The sequence below is a fragment of the Psammomys obesus genome, unplaced genomic scaffold (genome assembly GCF_907164565.1).
Source record: "Psammomys obesus unplaced genomic scaffold, mPsaObe1.curated_primary_1811, whole genome shotgun sequence".
Lineage (NCBI taxonomy): Eukaryota > Metazoa > Chordata > Mammalia > Rodentia > Muridae > Psammomys > Psammomys obesus.
In genome coordinates this window covers 13,511,319-13,530,364 of record NW_026596244.1, presented here as the reverse complement: position 1 = coordinate 13,530,364, position 19,046 = coordinate 13,511,319, and the positions used below count along the sequence as shown (strand labels likewise).

Here is a 19,046-nt window from a genome sequence, read left to right as displayed (position 1 = left end):
GAGGTAGCTGTCTCACCAAGAGGGGGCAAGGAGAAAGGAGAGGTAGCAACAGGAGGTCTGTGGAAAATTTAACATTTAACATTGCTGTCTCTGTGTCCCATGTCACCCTGTCTTCCTTTTCACGGTCTTTCTTTCCGCCTCCTCTTGGTGTATTCAAGTGCTGCATCCACACGGATGGCTCTAGATAGCCACCTCTAGCCCAGGGCTCTCCTGTGCACTGCACCCATGCAGCTCTCTATGGGGCTCTCTAGATAGGCAGCTCAGTTGTTTGTGTAGGGCTGCAGAACCCCATGGATGTGGCTCCTAGTTACCTCTTTTGCTGTGGTCAGTCCTTTCTGCTCTGACAGTGCTCAGCTTCTCAGCCCTGGAGGATACTGTCTCTTCTTTCTCCTTTCAGCTCTTGCGCAGGCTTTTCCTCTGCTTGAAATATTTTTGTAAGAGTAACTTTTATTGGCCTGGCATAATTGTTGTCTTAGGGGCTTGCTGCCTCTGTCTGCTAATCTAGGCCTAGTCCTGGAGCCTTCTAGCCTCCTTACAGTATAACATAAGCCTAGAATGCTTTAGCCTCTGATAGTTATTCACCAGAATAAGCTCACTCTTTCTAGCTCTTTCTGAACTCTGACTGGCTGGTTCAACTCAGCTGTCCTGGTTCAAACTGGCTTCTCCAAGCTGACTGATTCAAACTGGCTTCTCTCAGCTTCTGGCTGAATTGCTCTCTTGATCTCATACTAACTTTGGCTCTAATCTTCTGGTTCCTTCTCATTCTCTAGCTCATTCTGTTTTCAGTTGTGTCTAGCTTGTTCTTTGTTCAATTTCTCTCTCTAAAACTGCCTCATCTCTCTTATTCTCTATCATGCTCCCTCAAGTACCTTCCGTTTCCTTTCTCTTTTCATGAGAGTTGGGCATATCCTGTTCTGTCAAATCTTTCTCTGATTCATCACTGTTTCTGCCACTCGATTAGACATCACTTTCAAACACGGGTACTTTCTTCTACAAACCAACTTTGCCTTCACAGTTAGACCTAAGCTTTTCTTTATCAGAAACTTGCTCTATACCACACTGGCCTTGAATTCAGAGATTTGCTTACTTCTGTCCCCTGGGTTTAAAGGCATATCTGTATTTTAGCCAGATCACACAGACCTTGAAGGTCTTTAGATGTGATCTCTTGACAGAGCAGCCATGTTCTGAATTAAAAATTCTCTACATGTTTTCCCTTCCACCACTAATTTTCTAGCTAACTCCCATTTGCTCCTCACCAGCCTGGACAGTACTTCTGAGACCAATTCCTATTTTTTGCTCCCTACCCTCAAGTCTGAGTGAAGAATTTTTTTTTTTATCAGTATCCTAAATTTCCTACTGCATATTTTGAATGTTTCTAACACTATTGTAATTCCTTGTTTGCTTCTTGATGGACTGGGAGATAAAAGAAGGTTGTCACTATTTCTTTTCTAGTCCTGACTCAGAATACTTTCTTGAATGTTTCCATTCATTTGAGTAACTTCAGAATCTATGCTAGAATGGCGTCTTTTATAGCTCACTTTTTTCTATTTTAATAACTTAATTAATTTTGTGTATGTCTGTGAGTGTGTATGTGTGGGCATGCCATGGTGTGGTGTGGAGGTCAGAGAACAACATTCAGGACAGTTTTCTCCCTCCACCATGTTGGTCCAGAAATAAAACTCAGGTGTCAGGCATCAGGCATGCGCACCTCTGAGCCATCTTGCTGGCTCTGTAGCTGACGTGTCTGTGCAATCTGTGCCCTTCTACACATTTTCTGAGTCAGGATGTCTGAGATGCTGCAGAACTAGCTTCTCTTGCGAACTGGGAAGCCCCTGGCCCTGTGAAATTTACTGCCTCTCAAATCTTCTATCCTGTAAGCGCTTAATATGAAGTGCAATTTTTTCCACACTTCTCTTTTAAAGCATTTGTTCTTAATTACTAAGTTGGAGAACTTGACAATTTGAAGTTCTTAACCTCACTTTGCCAGGCCCAGATGCTGTCAGCATAGTTTTAAGAACTAGGGAAAGTAGATCCCATGTTTGACTTAAAATCATATGTCTTGGTTAGGCCATCCTCACCCATTTCACATGTGAGATGCCACTGATACTTCAGTGTAGACTCACCATATCTCAGTGGTCTCTATTCAGCACCCCACCCCCCAGTTCTTTCTTCCTGCTATACTGTTTATGATGGTTAAAGAAAATGGTATTCATGAAAGTATTTCCTGTAGGTATAAGGTTATTGTGTAATTCAAATGCTGATTTCTGTACCCTTCCTCCATATCTGATCACAATCCTTGTTCTGAGAATCTCCTGTCTCAATACTGTGTAAACACTGCTCCCCAATTGTCCCCTGATATGCCAATAAAGCAGCTTACAGCCTATTGATGGGCAGGGAAAGGAATAGGGCTAGACTTCCTGCCAGCCAGGGGAGGAGGAGTGAGAGGAGGAATAGGGGATTCAGCCACAGGAAGATGTTCAGGAAGGACAAGGAGAGAGAGAAAGCTCAGCAAGCAAAGCTTCAGTCTGCAAGTATCTCTGGGATACATGCTGGAAGGAAGCCAAATTAGCTGAGAGGGTTAAGAAGAGAGTAATAACTGCTCAGTTCTTGTGTTGTGAAGCTTGTTATTAAACAAATATAAAAGAATCTCAGTTATTTACGTGATAGTTGGGTTAAGAGAGAAACTGAGAAACAAACACAGTTTTATAAAAACGACTAACAATTTCCTAACATGTAAACTTGCTAGTAAGTATCAGTCAGGAAGGACCCTTAACACGCAAGGAATCTTTCTCGTAAAACTATTTAAGAGTCTCCACTTGTACAGCCTCCTCTCCTGGACCACCTCCATCCAAGGCTGCCTCCCATAGGCTAGAGTATTTGTGATGGCACACACCAAGCTGTACTGTACTGTGTTTCTTAAGTTTGTCCCTTCCCTGAACTTCCTGGTTATAGAGCCCATATTTCATTCATCTTTGTGTTTTGCCTTCGCACTTGCTGGGCTCCCAACTCCTCCTGGTGCCTGACATAACAGATGAGTCACCCTCATCAACCTCTCGGCTGACAGCTAAGTGGCTCTGGTTTTGCCTTGTCTGCTGGGGTAGCCTGCCTGTCCTATCTACCTGTTGAGCCCGGCCCAGCTGGCTGCTACCTTGTTGCATTATTAATTTTGGTATTCAGAGTCTGGTCTTTGGACCAGTAGCAGGTATCCCAGGACAGTGTTGGGTGTAGAGCGTGAGCTTCAGGCAAGACTGTTTTGCTTCTTGTTTCTGATTGCAGGTACTTGCAACTGGACTCAGCGGCCTCTACTCTTCCCTGCCCACGAAGCTGGAGGACAGAGGCGAGGAGTGGCAGTGCCTCCTGAAGGACGACTGGCTGCTGCTGCCATCCCTTGTCCAGTTCATGAACTCTCTGGAGTTCTGTAACGCCGTCATCCAGGTACTGCCAAGCATGAGCCGTCCATGGGCCAGCATGGGCCGGCATCCACTCACAGCTCCGGTCTCGCTGGGATTAGCATGTGCAGCAGCCTTCCTTATTCAGGTTTCTTCAGAGGTTCACCCACTGTTGATTCTGAGAAGCACTTATGGGATAATGAGGCTTTCCTTGAATCCCAATAGACATCCTCAAATGAGTGAAAATGTTTGGTGGGCTTCTGAAAAGTTTCAATTGAGAACAAATGAAAAGATTTTATTTTCTCTATAAAAAGTGTTATTCTGTTTTGATTATCCACTTACCCATCAAAAATAAGTTCAGGGGCTGGCTCATTAAATAGATATTTTTAGGCTGCTTAAGTACTCCAAATTATAACACTTTCACTTCAAGGTCTTCCTGGGAGCTTACACAGGGAAACACTTTATTTTGCTTAATGGTGCACACTACATAAAGAATATTGTTATCCCAATTGAATTTGGAAGAACTTAACAATCTTCTTAGCTACACAAATTAAATTTGCTTTGAAATTGGCTCGCTTTAGGGGAAAAAACAGCCACTGAACTCTTGTATATCTGGCTTTTTGATTAGATTTTTACCTTCGGATTTCTTGTTACTGTTTTCAATAAAAATCCAATTTTATATATGTTTAAGGGTGTACCAAGTTTTCATCAAAAATTTATTCTATGTAGCATAAATATTGCCTTAATATTGGATTTATTAAGAAATCAGGTTTGTTTTATGGTGATTTTTTAGGGTGAAAAATGTTAGTTATAATCTGTTTATCTACCAAATAAAGAAACAGCTTCTGGAGGAAAATGAAAGTAAATTACTTTAGTTCCCATCTCATTTTTATTGCTAAGTCAAAGGAAGTTTTATTTGTACTTAAGATAAATGAATTACATTTTAAATTATTTTCCTTTTAATATTATAGTCTATCAACATTCTCTGCAGAAATGTATGGAAATAAAAATGATGGAACCGCTATTAGCTCTTCCTCAGATGTACTGAGAGAGACTGTCAGTAATTTAAGCAGCTAGCCTTACTTCGCTATGAGTTGCTTTTTACTTTATGTTTGATTGACTCTCTCTGGTGCTCTCTCTCTCTCTCTCTCTCTCTCTTTCAAGAGAAGTAAAGCTAATGGACATACTGAGGAACAGGAAAATTATATATTTATTTGAAATTAAGGGCCATTATTTTAAAACATAATTAGGATAGACATCAGAAGTATGAGAAGACAGGGAACAGGACAGTAGCCTACCACAGAGGGCCTCTGAAAGACTCTACCCAGCAGGGTATCAAAGCAGATGCTAAGACTCACAGCCAAACTTTGGGCAGAGTGCAGGGAATATTATGAAAGAAGGGGGAGATAGAAAGCCCTGGAGGGGACAGGAGCTCCACAAGGAGACCAACAGAGCAAATAATCTGGGCTCAGAGCCCCTGCAGAGAATGATGAATCAACCAAGGACCATGCATGGAAAGGACCTAGACCTCCTGCTCAGAAGTAGCCCATGGGCAGCTCAGTCTCCATGTGGGTTTCCTAGCAAGGGGAGCAGGCCCTGTCTCTGAACTCAGTTGCCTGCTCTTTGATCACCCCTTCCCCCATCCCCTGCCCTATGAGGTGGCCTTACTAGGACACAGAGAAAGAGGATCCAGGCAATGCCAATGAGACCTGATAGGCTAGGGCCAGATGGAAGGGAAGGAGGTCCTCTTCTGTCAGTGGACTAGGGAAAGAGCATAGGGGGAGAAGACAGAGGGAGGGTGGGATGGGGAGGAGCTGAGGGAGGGGACTACAGCTGGGATACAAAGTGAATAAGTTGTAATTAATAATAATAATAATAAGAAGAAGAAGAAGAAGAAGAAGAAAAGAAGAATAGCGAAAAAACAGAAAATTAGGGGTTTGGGGCTAGGGAACCCCTTGAAAGGGTTACTTATTAAAAAATATTAGAGAAGGTTTGTCCATGTTGTCTCTATTTTGGAAATCAAATTTGGGAAGTGCAGTACCACCAGCAATGTTCTCTGCTGTTGACAAGCTGTCCACTTTTTACATTTAACAGATCCTTTCTTCCTTAATATAAATATCAGGAAAAGCATCTTCAAATGCATCTTCTATTAGCAAAATGAATGTATTTAATATTCTTTCCTATAGTTACACTCTTTAAGAAAGGTGGTCGCGGTAGATGTGCAGTGCAGAGGGAGTCAAGGAGCAGAGATTATACTTTAAAATTGGTTCATTTTAACTTAGAAATATTTATGCGAATTCAGTCTAGTCATTGTCTGTCTTTTTCAAGTCGGCTTTAAAATTAACATTTTTCTATATTTGGAAATATAATTTTAGCTATTTACACTGTAATAGTTATTTTTTTAAAAGTCACATCCTTATCTGGTCTGCAGTTTTATTTAACAACTGAAACATGACCCAAATTTGGGGTTCCTTTTGAGTGTAAGATGCACACAGAACTGTCACCATAGCAAGTAAACTCTGCCATCTGCTTCTGTCCCAGGTGGCTCACCCCTTGATCCGCACTCAGCTCGTCAGCTACATTTACAATGGATTTTTGGTTCCTGTATTGGCTCCTGCCCTCCATAAGGTCAGTGACTGGCAAAGGCCACCAGGGAAACTGAGGAAAGTAAGCACAGCGTAAGCTTTTATAGCCTTGCTTTTCTCCTCGTTCCATCCAAAGCTCTTAGTAGTCTTAAAGTGGGTCTTCAAAATAGCCATGGTGTAAGTTGGAAGTGTCTGTTTGCTGTCATGAAAGTGAGGTCGGACAGTCTATAGGAGAGGTGACGTGTGGTCTCTGCCTCTGGGGTCAACTTCAGGTCATGGGTGGAGGTGCTGTAAATGTTTTGTTAGCAAGACTACAGAGCGTGCTCACAGCTGCGGGTGTGGGGCAGGCAGAGGTAGCCCAGGTGCCCAGCTTTGCCATCTCCTTAACATAGCAAGATTGTCTAGTACAACAATTTTGTGACAGCAGAAATTAAAGTGGAGTCATGCTAAGGTCCCATCAAAGGCTGGCTTCTCATTAGTACCACTCTGAATTCCTTATGACTCTCGTTTGCTATTTAATAAATCGACTGATACCTTTTCCAGTGTGAGTTATTATGAGATACCCACAGCCCTAGAATTCTAATTTTAAGGAGTCTTTTCCCCTGATTGGGAGAGACACAAGAATTAATTCACAGTGTGGTTTGGGTGAAATGCCCCTCTTTACGTTTAAATTACGCTTTATTTGTTCTTGTTTTATGAAGTCAAACCCCTGGATTCTAGCAATGCTGAAGGTTGCTGTCTGTGGATGCGATGTCTGGCTCAGCGCAGCCAGGCTCGGTGGAGCTGCTTGTGTTTGTGTTTAGTGCCCTTTGAGCTTGGTGCACACGTTTTGAAACAACCTGTGCATGGTCTGATGCGGGATTTCCTCGCGGCACTCTAGTGTTTTACAGACAGGCCAGTCTGTGGAATTAGGGCTGTCTGGGGAAATGCAGGACGTAGCGTGGTGAGCACGTGCCTTCCCGGTTTCTGTGTTATCCCTCTGTTAGCCAGCACTCTGCTGTCGGGACGGGGAGACTTTGGCTTTGGAGGCCTCTGAGTCCGTTTGGGGGAGAACTTTCGGAAAGTGGTACTTCTGAAAGCCTTTGTAACCATTATATGCTCCCTCGCATAGTCTTTCTTCTCCGCTGCCCCCAAGTTTTCCCTCACCGGCTCACTGACACCAAGTCATGCTGCTTACCATTATTACATTTTCACACCAGCTTGTGGTTATTATTAATATACTTCAGGGTTTTAAATGTTGATAGAAATTCTTTTTGCATATCAATGGGGCATCAAATGATGTTTTGATGCATGTATATGTTAATGGAATGTTGACATCTAGTTAGACATATTTATGTTTCAAACATTTATCGTTTCTTTATGGTGAAAACTCTGGACTTTCCGGGAGTGTAGCGCTTTGCTGGCACCTGTGGACTGTGGCCTGGTCCAGCAGAGCATCTTGCTATGATCTCAGCTTAGCAGTGAGCTCTGTGACAGGATGAGCTCAGACTCACAGAGCTGTTGTGAAGACCACTCTGCCTCGCTTCTTCAGAGCCCTTAGGGATGGGTGAGGGGTCAGCCATGAGCTGGGCGTGTTCAACATCTGAATCCACAGAGCTAAGCCTGCTTTCTGAGGGTAGGGCTCCTGTGTGTATTGTTCTCCGGGAATGCCCACTGCTGAGTAGGGACATATCCTTAGACTTGAGAAGTATGGAGAACCAAACCAACCAGCCAGCCACCAGGAAAACAGCACACGACGGAATGCCTCTGAAAGCTCCAGCAGAGCACTGGAAGTGGGCCCCTTCCAGACAGTGCCGAACCATCGCAATGTTGTTGATTTTAACCTACTTGTGTTAATATTTATATGTTCTATGGAGAAAATAGTATACCTGATTTAGGGTGCTAACAGGGACCTCCTGAGGATTTTATATGATAATACATCATTTATATATAATACATCATTTTAAATGATACATACATCATTCTTCTAAAAGTTTTCAATTCCCAAATACGTATAGTCTCCAGGGTTTGGAATTAGAAATGGGAAGCCTCCTTTGGACATTTTTGGAAAGGGTGAGTTTTAAGGATAGGTTGAAATCATGCTTTTGCAAATGTCATATTAAAGAAAGTGACATGATAGATGGAGTGAGCAATTAAATTCAGCTGTTGATGGGCAGGAAGGCATTCCAAACTGGCTGTTTTTTGTTTTTTGTTTTTTTTTCCTTCAGATTAAATGGTACCTAGTCAGCAGTGAGAGCTACTTCTCTTGTATCTATTTGGTTCATTTGTCCAAGCAGATATTTCAAAGCTGAACACTCATTGGTGAGTTGTACTAGCCTGAATTCTTGGAGAAGTAGAAGCTGAGGAAGAATTAAACAAGAAGGGGTTTTATTTCAGGGAGCAAAGGAGGAAGCGCTTGGGGATCAGGCTGACAAAACCGTGACCCTGGAGCTTACACCAGCTGTCACAGTGGCAAAGGGAAGGACGTGTAGCTTTTATCTGGAAGTGACATGTGTCTTTCTACTCCTATTTCATCCTCTGAAGGTGAGCAAGGCCTCAGGTCGCCAGAGCGCAGCATGGTTCTACTATCTTATCAGAAGAAATGTTTAGGATGTGAATATTTGCCCCATGGCTGTCAGCCATGTTGTGTCAGGGTCCCAGGAGGAGCGTGTGGTCCTCAGGTCATGCTGTGAAGGGAGCCAAGGGTGGAAAGCAGTTTCGGAGGGTGACGTTTCTGTGTCTTAGTGCCCGATTAGAAAGCATCCTTAGATGTTCTGAGAGATGGGGAGGAGAACAGAAGAAAGCAGGAGTCTAGGCATGGTGGTACTGACCTGTCATCCCTGAGGATGCTGAGGCAGGAGGATTGCACATGAGTTCAAGGCCATTCTGAGATATATAGTGAGTTTCAGCTCAACCTAATTTTCAAGTTAGTCCCTGCCTCATCCCTCCCCCCCCCGCCCCTGAAAAAGAGAATCTCTTTACTCTCTAGCTCCAAGGCTTCCCACTCCCTGGACTGAGTTAGCCCAAACTTAAACTCTCGCTGCTCTCTTCACACCTGTCTACCACACTGACTTGTCCCCCTTGAATTCAGGCTTGTCCCCAGAACTGGCCCTCTGCTGATGGGCTCCTGAGAGCACCAAGCAGCTCTGCACAGAAGTCCGGTGGGTCTGAGCTTTTAGCCACTTGTTCCGTCCCCTTTAAATGTGGACTATAACAGCCCAGTACATTAACATGCCTTTTAAAAAAGTTATTTATTTTTTTTATTCATTTATTTACTTTGTATCCCAACTGTAGTCCCCTTCCTCATCCCCTCCCTATTTCATACTCCCTCCTTTTTCTCCTCCCATGCCCCTCCCCCAGCCCACTGATAGGGGAGGTCCTCCTTCCTTTCCACCTGATCTTAGTTTAGCAGGTCTCATCAGAAGTGGCTGCATTGTCTTCCTCTGTGGCCTGGTAAGGCTGCTCCCCCATTAGAGGTAGGTGATCAAAGAGCAGGCCAATCAGTTCATGGCAGAGACAGTCCCTGTTCCCATTACTAGGAAACCCACTTGGACACTGAGCTGTCATGGGCTACATCTGTGCAGGGGTTCTAGGTTATCTCCATGAGTGGGCCTTGGTTGGAGTATCAGTCTCAGAAAAAACCCCTGAGCCCAGATTTTCTTTTCTTTCCTTCTTTCTTTCTTTTTTCTCTCTCCTTGTGCAACTCCTGTTCCCTCCAGGTCTTTCTATCTTCTCCTTCTTCCATAAGATTCCCTGCGCTCTGCCCAAATTTTGGCTGTGAATCATAGCATCTGCTTTGATACCCTGCTGGGTAGAGTCTTTCAGAGTTCCTCTGTGGTAGGCTCCTGTCCTGTTCCCTGTTTTTTTCCTCTTCTGATGTTCACCTCATTTGCCTTTCTGAGGATTGATCATGAGGATTGATCATTTTACCCAGGGTCCTACTTATTGATTAGTTTCTTTAGGTGTACAGATTTTAGTATGATTATCCTATATTATATGTCTAATAACCAATTATGTCTAATAACCACTTATAAGTGAGTATATACCATGTGTGTATATCTGCTTCTGGGATACCTCACTCAGGATGATCTTTTCTAGTTCCCATCATTTGCCTACAAATTTCATGATTTCCTTGTTTTTAATTGCTGACTAGTATTCCATTGTGTAAATGTACCACAATTTCTGTATCCATTCCTCAATTGAGGGATATCTGGGTTCTTTCCAGCTTCTGGCTATTACAAATAAAGCTGCTACGAACATGGTTGAGCAAATGTCCTTGTTGTATACTTGAGCATCTTTTGGATATATGCCTAGGAGTGGTATAGCTGGATCTTGAGGTAGCACTATTCCTAATCATCTGAGAAAGCACCAGATTGATTTCCAAAGTGGTTGTACAAGTTTACATTCCAATGGAAGAGAGTTCCCCTTTCTTCATATCCTGTCCAGCATATGTTGTCACTTGAGTTTTTTATCTTAGCCTCAGGGTTGTTTTGATTTGAATCTACCTGATGACTCAGGAGGTTGAACATTTCTTTAAGTGTTTCTCTGCCATTTGATATTCCTCTATTGAGAATTGTCTGTTTAGCTCTGTACCCCATTTTTTAAACTGGAATACTTGGTTTGGTGTGTTTAACGTCGTAAGTTCTTTATATAGTCTGGATATTAGCCCTCTGTCAGATAAAGGGTTGGTGAAGATCCTTTCCCAATCTGTAGGCTGTCATTTTGTTCTAATGACAGTGTCCTTTGCTTTACAGGAGCTATTCAGTTTCATGAGGTCCCATTTATTGATTGTTGATCTTAGAGCCTCTGCTGTTGGTGTTCTGTTCAGGAAATTGTCTCCTGTGCCACACAGCATGCCTTTCCTTATTTCCAGGCCAGCTCAACTTCTCTGAATATCTTGTGACTAAGACAGCCTTTCCCAGCAGGCTTGAATATTCTCTGCACTGTGCTAGTACACTCCCCAAATATGGACCAATCTTTTTTTTTAATTCTTGAATCTGTTTTTATTTCTTTTCCTAATAATGTCACTTTAGGTGTTCATCTCCATCCATCTTGACCAGGGTTAGTTCTCACTGGCATGGCTCACTGCTGCAGCTTTTCTCTCCATTTTCTCACACTCCAGTGGATTCAGTACAAGCCCCTTTACGTACATAACCCTTCTGCTTCCCTTCGTGTCAGGCTCCCTTGTGTGCTGAGCCCTCCCAGGCCTGCCTGCACTCAAGCTTTCCTTGGCTGGTGCATCTCCTCCTTTGTTTTCTGGGGCCAGGCCAACTTAAGGCCCACACTTCCTACTGTCTGTAACTTGGGAGGGTCTAGGTTTCTTGCTTTTCTAGAGTTTTTTAACTCCCAGGATCTATGTTGGTCTGTCATTGCTGAGTGCCATATCTCTAATGTTGGGTTGGGCCCTGCCTGCCCTCTGTCCTGGATAGGCTTGGATTGGTGTTTCCTAAGTTGTGTGCCCAAGAGCTCCAGGGTTTTTTAGTACACTCACATGGACACTTGGGGTATTTTGACAGGCAAAACACCAGTCAAATAATCTGTGGCTTAAGCATTAAGCCCCACACATTCCTTTCCTGTGAGTGAATTGAAATTTGGCCAGTGCTATACTCGAAAGTAAGTGGTTCATAACAGGGTGGGACAGGAAAGGAGTTTGCAAGTTCCAAGAGACTTCCCCGGCCCAGCTGTCTTGCAGGTTGCTGGGCGCTGACTACACATGTATCAGTTCAACTCGGTGACTGGCGTGGTGGGCGGCCTTTTGGCTTGGACTGTGCCATAAAGAAGACATGCTCTATGTGAATCTTTGGGGCTGAACTTTGTACATCTGCTCAGTTTTTAAAATTTACTTGCTTCTAGAACAGGGGCTGGCAAACTGGAATTGAAGGGCCTACTTTGGCCAGTGGCCTTGTTTGTCTGTCCCCAAATTTACAGTGGTGTTTGTGTTTCTCAGGAGAAGAGCGGATAAGCAAAGTGTGGTAAATGCAAACAAATATTATTCAGCCATTCATAAAGAAAGGAAATCTGACATACTATGACACGCATGAACTTTGAAGGAAAACACGTGGCCTGCCTCACATAAGACACTTACTGCCAGATTCACAGACACAGAAAATAGAAAGGGGCTTCTCAGGAGCAAAACAAAGGGAGATTCCTAGGTACAGATTTTCAGTTTGAAAAGTTCTGGAGAGGGCTAATTTAACAATTGAACACACAAGGTCAGCCCTGTGAGTGTCACCGAGCAGCATGCTTCAGCTTGGTGAGGGCGATGCTCCGTGTGCACGCTTTTGAAAGAGGGCAGGCATTTTACACAGATATACGTATATATGTGTCTATACATGTATACATATACATACATATATACATAGATAAAGATCTATTTCAAGACAGAGGTTCTCTGTGTAGCCTTGGCTGTTCTGGACTAGCTTTGTAGACCAGGCTGGCCTTGAACTCACAGCAATCACCAGCTTCTGTCTCCCTGAGTGCTGGGATTACAGGTGTGCACCACCGAACCAGGCTTTTCCATATATTTTTAATGCTAAAATATATGTGTCACAGTGTGAACCCCCAGAGCCTAAAATATTTCTGGTGCCAGGGATGTAACGAGTGGTATGTTGCCTGCCTGGGATGTGCGAGGCCTTGGGTCCTTTGCCCAGCAGCAGCAGCAGCAGCAGAAAAGAACTTTAACTAGCTGGGTTTTTATTGGAAATGTTTGCAAACCCCTGTGTAGGGCAGCAGGGTGTCCTGTGTATTTTAGGTGAGTAGCAAATGTTTGGATTTGACAATAGTGGAAGGAAGTCCTGAAGCAGCAGCAGGAGGGGCGCTGAGAAAGGGCTGGTAGTGCTTTTCCGAAGTGCAGCACCAGGACCCGGGCAGAGAACCCGAGCAAATGATGCTGCCTGACGGTCTGCAGCCTGGACTCTCGCTCAGGGGTGCTTTGGGAGTTCTGTGCCAGTGGGAGGAGGGTGAACAGGCAGCATGCTGTGGAACACAGAGCTGACTTTGCAGCCTGCCCTGGTCTCTAGCAGGTCATGAAAGGGCGGGCAGCGAGTCTGGGCAGAGAGGGATTATCCGAGCAACCCCCGGTGTGCTCGTGGGATTTACAGAAGCAGCTTTAGGATGCTGTTGGTGTGGAGGTTGCTGTGGGTCCTGTCTCTCTTCCAGGGAGTTGTGGACCTGAGGGTGTGTGCCACCGTAGGCAGTGACGGCAATGGAAGCTTTCTTCATGCAGCTCCCATGGGTAGCCAAGGGAACGCTGACCTCAAAGCCTGTGCCTTTGCTTTTGCCAAAGAACAGCTAACTGTTTCCATTTCCTATAAGCGTGCTTGGAAAACAGAAGCAAGGATCTACCACAGAAAAACAACAATACCTCCCCCCGCCCCCAAAAAAAACAACAAACAAAACAAAACAAAACAAAAACTGATGTCCCACCATCTTCTCTGCTGAAACAATAGACATGGACAGAATAATTGCAGACATGCCTTCGGGCATGTGCGTTGCTCTCCTATACGCCACTGTGGAGCTCATTTGCTTTGCAGTCTTGCCTTCCAAACACACACATACATATTCATGATCTGCGTTGGGCAAACTCGGGAATCCATGGCTTATTGACTTAAGGTGATGGATGGAAGTTTTGGGTGATTGAAAAGGAAAGGTGGGAGCTCCAAGAGGCTGGCACGGCCACCTGGGAGCTGCCCACTCACCAAGAGTATACTTTGTAGGTGGGCGGGCCAACGACTTCCGCACAGCCCGGCTTGGCTCTCCTGGCGCAGCATACTCTGAACCTCTATGCCCAGTGAAAGTCGTGACTAAAGACTTTTTATACAGTGAAATAGCATCTTCAAGTTATTATCATTATAAAATATTAATGGGCCTCAGCGGGGTGCTGAGCGTGCTGGAGGAGCAGACTGATCTGTGTCTAAGGAGGAGGGAGCAGAGGGCTGCCTTTCAGCTCTGCCTCCTTAGGCGTTTCCCAGTCTGGACAGCAGAGAGCTGAGGGCGGAAGGAGGCGGACATGCCCCTTGCTCTTCCGGAACACCTGCTTGTGTGTTGTTGGGTGTGTAGCACGTTTGTGCTCTTTGTCCTTCTGCTGTCGTCTCTGCCACTTGCTGAAGGAAAACACTTTGAGATTTTGTGTCTGGTTTCTGATAATGCCGTGGAATTTCACTGAAAAAAAAAAAAGCCTTCAGTACAAAATTGCAAGCCAGGAGTCCAAGCATGGAATTAGAAGCAGCTCTGCACGCCTCCAGTGCATTCAAAGCGTGCAGCGGGGTAGGATGTGGCCTGAAGCAGCCTGGGATTTTTCTTTTAGACTCAGTGGTTCTCTGCTCTGCCTTCTGTGGCTTCCCTTGAGTTATTTTGTCGTCAGATGAGATCTGGCCCTGCAGTGAACGGAAGCAAAAGTTTTAGAATGGTGATTTTGCTGTTTTTTACATTGTGCGATTTTTTACATTTCAGTAATTTGCTATGTGAAGCCTGTTGTCTGTGTTAGTGACCTTGGCTTCCAGTTACTAAAGGCTCCTGAATATTGTCTTATTCATGCTAGTTACTCACTTCTTTTCCTGTAATAATGTTAAGATCTAATTTTTTCTTTTTGTACTTTCCTCCCCCCTTTTCCTGGAGTGAAGACTCTGTCCTGAGAGTGAACTTGCTGCTCAAACTGGCCCATAGAGCACTAGCGAGTGTGAGCAAAGGCGGCCCCGGCAGCCAGCCAAGGACTCAAGCTCATTCTCTGAAGAGGTCCCTGCTGCTGTCTGGGGGCCAGCTCCAGCCAGCCAGCCGGGCCGGTGTCTCCATGTCATTGTCTAGACACTGGGGAAACGGTACGTGTAGGTACCTGAGCCCTGCAGGACAGCTTGCAGCGTCCGCTGACATGGCCAGGTTGCTGTATCGCGTCCGTGAGGGATGCCGGGGCTGCGACTAAGGAGCCGTGAGGAAGGAGGCTGGGTTCTTTTCCTGCTGCTGTGACAAAATACTCTGACATAAACAGCCTGAAGGAGGAAGTGCTCGTTCTGGCTGTCACTTCCAGGGTGAGAGCACATCACATCCACAGGCCAAACGTGGAGAGATGAATGCATGCTGTGTTCAGCGCACGGGCTCCCCTTTGTCCGGCCCAGGGTCTCCTGCCCAGGGAGTGGTCCCTCCCACGCTAATTAGCATATTCAGGGTAATCCCTGAGGGATGCCCAGCGCGGCCCTAGTGACTCTAGATTCCAGAGTTGACAACTGCAGTAACAGCACAGCTGCAGTGTGAGGGGAGGGGCTGACCAGCTGCAGTGTGAGGGGAGGGGCTGACCAGCTGCAGTGTGAGGGGAGGGCTGACCAGCGGCAGCTGCAGTGTGAGGGGAGGGCTGACCAGCTGCAGTGTGAGGGGAGGGGCTGACCAGCTGCAGTGTGAGGGGAGGGCTGACCAGCTGCAGTGTGAGGGGAGGGCTGACCAGCGGCAGCTGCAGTGTGAGGGGAGGGCTGACCAGCGGCAGTGTGAGGGGAGGGCTGACCGGTTGTGCTGCCCCAAATAGGCTTGTGCAGACAGAGGGGCCAGTTGCAGAGGGTGCCAGGTCGGTGATCTACAACATGGGCAAAGGCCTGAGGAACCAGTCAGCAAGGCAGATCTGCGGCTCTCTCCAGCCACCCAAGTGGCCTAGAAGAGTTTCCTGGCAATGGGATGCTTTGTCTTAGACATACCTGATTTAGTAATTGAAATCTCTGAAATGTGTTATCTAATACATTCATTCAGGATATTATTTTCGGGTAATAGAGCAACGCAGTGGTGGAAGCAATGTAGATTGATGTGAAAACGAACCTCCGAATGGGTCTGGGGACCTTGGTTTGTGGTCTGGTCCCTGGCTATCTTAATCAGCTCCGACTGGCAGTGTCCTTATCCATGTGTGTGCACAAAATGACACAAAGCTCCTTGGGGTTTTGTGAAGAACAAACGCCATGTTTGCAGTAATTAGCAGCATCGCTGACACTGGGCACGAACTGCATGCTCCCTGCTGTTTATGAAGGTGACCCAACGGCTCTAAAATGAGACTCCGCCACACGGTTTACACGGTACACTTCCTGCTTCACTGCACGTTTAGTTCAGGAAAAAGTTTAGGGTTTCTCTTCTCCTATGTTTTGTGAGATATGGTATCAATTCATCTGTCCTGGGCTTATTCTATTTATTCTGGTTCTCAACAGCAGATGTTCTTGGACAAAAACAGTATGTTGGGTATCTTGAATGAAAACGTTTCCTCTTTGGGGGCTGATTGGACCGGAGGGTGGAAGCCTGACAGTTTGGACCCCACCCACCACCCAGGCTCTCCCAGGGACAAACCCTGGTGAACACTGGCCTGTGCCCGACAGCACTGTATAGTCTGTGTCAGTCGTTGAAGACACAGTGCCACGCTGATGTTAACCCCCACTCGATGGACCCGGCATCATCTAGCCGTGCCTTCGGGCGTGCCCAGGGGCGAGGATCTCGATTTTGTTCGTTTGCCCTGGGGAGGGCTGCTGGCTGCTCCCTGGCTGAGGTCCTGGACTGTGGAGGAGGGAGCCGAGCGCCAGGCACCCCTTGCTCTCTGCCTTCTGGCTGAGAGGTGAAGCGGCCAGATGCTCCAAGCTCCTGCTGCCTTCTCTTCCTTGCCCTAAGCTAAAATAAGCCCCTCCTCCCTTCAGCTGCTTTCCTAGGTATCTCACAGTGATGACAGTGACCCAGGCACCAGGCTTTAGTTTTATGCGTAACCACCAGGGGCTTCACTCAGTTCCAGACCCAGTTACAGTTCTGTCATTTCCAACCCTCCCCAGCATACATCGCTCCTCAAGATTATGGTGAGAGCCAAACAGCAAGGCGGCAGTGACTTGAGAAATGAGTTGTTGGAATGGGTAAGGTCTTCTTGTCTCTATAACAGGTCAAAGTTTTCTGCTTCTCTTAAGGACACTAGCAGCGGTATGTGAGATGGTTGGCTCCTTCTACTGAGAAGAGATGCTTTCTTCTCTGCTGTGTGCATTGGGTTGGACTGAGACCGGCCCCTCCTGCTGCTGAGGATGGAGCGAGTTCCACATCTTCTGTGTGGGGCTGTTTAGGTATGTGGGCAGTGTGTCAGAACCATGACTCTTCTCTCAAATGTGACCGGGATGGCTACTCACTGATGTCACTATTTCACGGAATATGGTAAGGTGTCAGCCACTCCTGCCAGACTGTGTGGTGCTGTGGGAAGAGCAAACTGTGGGCTTCTCTTTGTGAAGAGAAGTCACTGCGTGACTTTGTGATAAAAGGGGGCTGGGAGAGTTTAGCTGTCACTGTTGTTTTTCACTTCTGATGTGTGGGAAGACAACACACACGGAAGTCCAGACCCATATGCAAGCACACACTTCCCTTCAGCAATACACAGCAAAACTTAACAGTCCATTCTGAATTCTCGATTACTTGTAGGCCAACTGTGAAACATAAAGAAATGATTAATGTTTACTGGGGAGAACCTCTGGGAATATGGAAATGATGGTAATAGAAGCTATGGGAACATTTGCTTCTTTTTTAAAAAAGAAAATCTTGTAATTAATATGTAAGGTCTTGTTACCGAGTTTTCAGGCTAATTAACTACCACATTGAGTATCTTTTAGTCCAGGCAGCTCCCTCTAAGGCCCCTGGCACATCCTCAGCTGAGACTTGGTACACTGTGCAGGGACTGGAAACCTGAAGCTCTCCACTCATGTTTCATGTTTACAGAACAATGGTGAAGTAATCAGTTATAGCCACTTGTGACCCCAGGGTCAATGGTGGTGTCAGCATGGACAACCTTGTGGAGTCTTTCAGGCATCCGCATTCCTGTAACGCTTTGTCTAATGATGAGCTTAACAAGTATAAATAAAATTGTCCAAAATAAATAAAATTAAAATAGAGAGTGAAGAGGTGGGTAAAATTATTTATGCAGATGACTGAAACTCAAAGTAAGATAACTCTTTGAGCAAATCCAAAAGGAAACCAGGTTTAAGACAGATATTCCTTTAAACATAAAGGAAGAACAAAATTTGTAGAACGAGGGAAAAAGATTATTCACAGTATTACTGGAGAAGCACCGGTGGCTGAAGTCCTTGGAGCCTGTTATGGACATTGGGGATGAATTTATTTACCGTGAGCTTTACTGCACTGGATCTGAAGTTCCTGTCAAATGCCGAGGTGAGGCTGGCTGGCAGCCTGTCATTGACATGCTTGTCAAGGCATGCACCATCTGAGTAAGCTCTGTGGCATTTACATTCACGGCGAAGGCATTAGCGTACCGTAGGTTGACCGCCACTAATCCCCAAGCCCCAGACGCCCTGAAACCGTGGGCTGCGTTTTGGGTGAGTGACATTCACAGTGTAGTAGGTTTAAGTGTCAGACTCATTCTGAGTGTGAGAATCTTGGCCTGCAGGACTCCTGAGTCCGGTAGATTTCCTTCTCCTAGAGGAGCAGTGTGGAGCAGAGGGGCAGACCTGCGTGTCTCACGACCTCATCACCGGCTGTGTTTGCCTGCTGCTTGGTGCCAAGGTATTCTGGAAATGAATTAATAAGATCTCAGTTTTTAAACTTTTCACAGAAAGCACAGACTTGTGCTCCCAGCTTCTTAAGACATTGTTGTGGTAGGAGGATTGCAAGTTCAAGGCTAGCCTTGGCCACAGAGTGAGTTCAGAGCCAGCCTGACAACATGGGAAACCCTGTCACCAAGCACCATGTAAGCCCTGGGCTGGGGATCACTGGGGGCAGCGCTTCTGGGCATGTGTGATGCCCGGGTCCATCCTCAGTACTGCAGACCAGACATTGTGTAGGCGCTCCAAGAGCAGTCTTCGTTTAAAGTTCTTACCAGCTCCTCACAGAACACTTACAGAATTTCAGCAGGGGCGTTATTCCAGATACTGTGTAACTTACTGTTCAGTCAAAGGCACTGAAGACCAGAGAGGTGAACTGACTTGACCATGTTTATTTACTCAGATGTTACTAACCAGTCTTGAGCCAAATCCAATGCTCCAGCACAGTCTGTCTTCTTATATTAGCTTTTCTCTTCTTCATCTTCATCTTCTTTGTCTTCTTTGTCTTCTTCTTCTTCTTCTTCTTCTTCTTCTTCTTCTTCTTCTTCTTC

General features: G+C 45.6%; 1 protein-coding gene across 3 annotated transcripts in view; it reads left to right on the top strand.

The window, feature by feature from the left end:
* Positions 1-19,046, top strand: part of Fhip1a (FHF complex subunit HOOK interacting protein 1A) — a 197,448-nt gene that overhangs the window by 136,961 nt on the left and 41,441 nt on the right. For 2 of the 3 annotated variants that reach the window (XM_055596512.1, XM_055596513.1), the window contains exons 4-5: positions 3,277-3,435; positions 5,931-6,017. In XM_055596512.1, coding sequence (XP_055452487.1) covers positions 3,277-3,435; positions 5,931-6,017 — 246 coding nt within the window. The remainder of the gene's footprint in view (positions 1-3,276; positions 3,436-5,930; positions 6,018-19,046) is intronic. The other variant, XM_055596514.1, reaches the window with a different exon arrangement.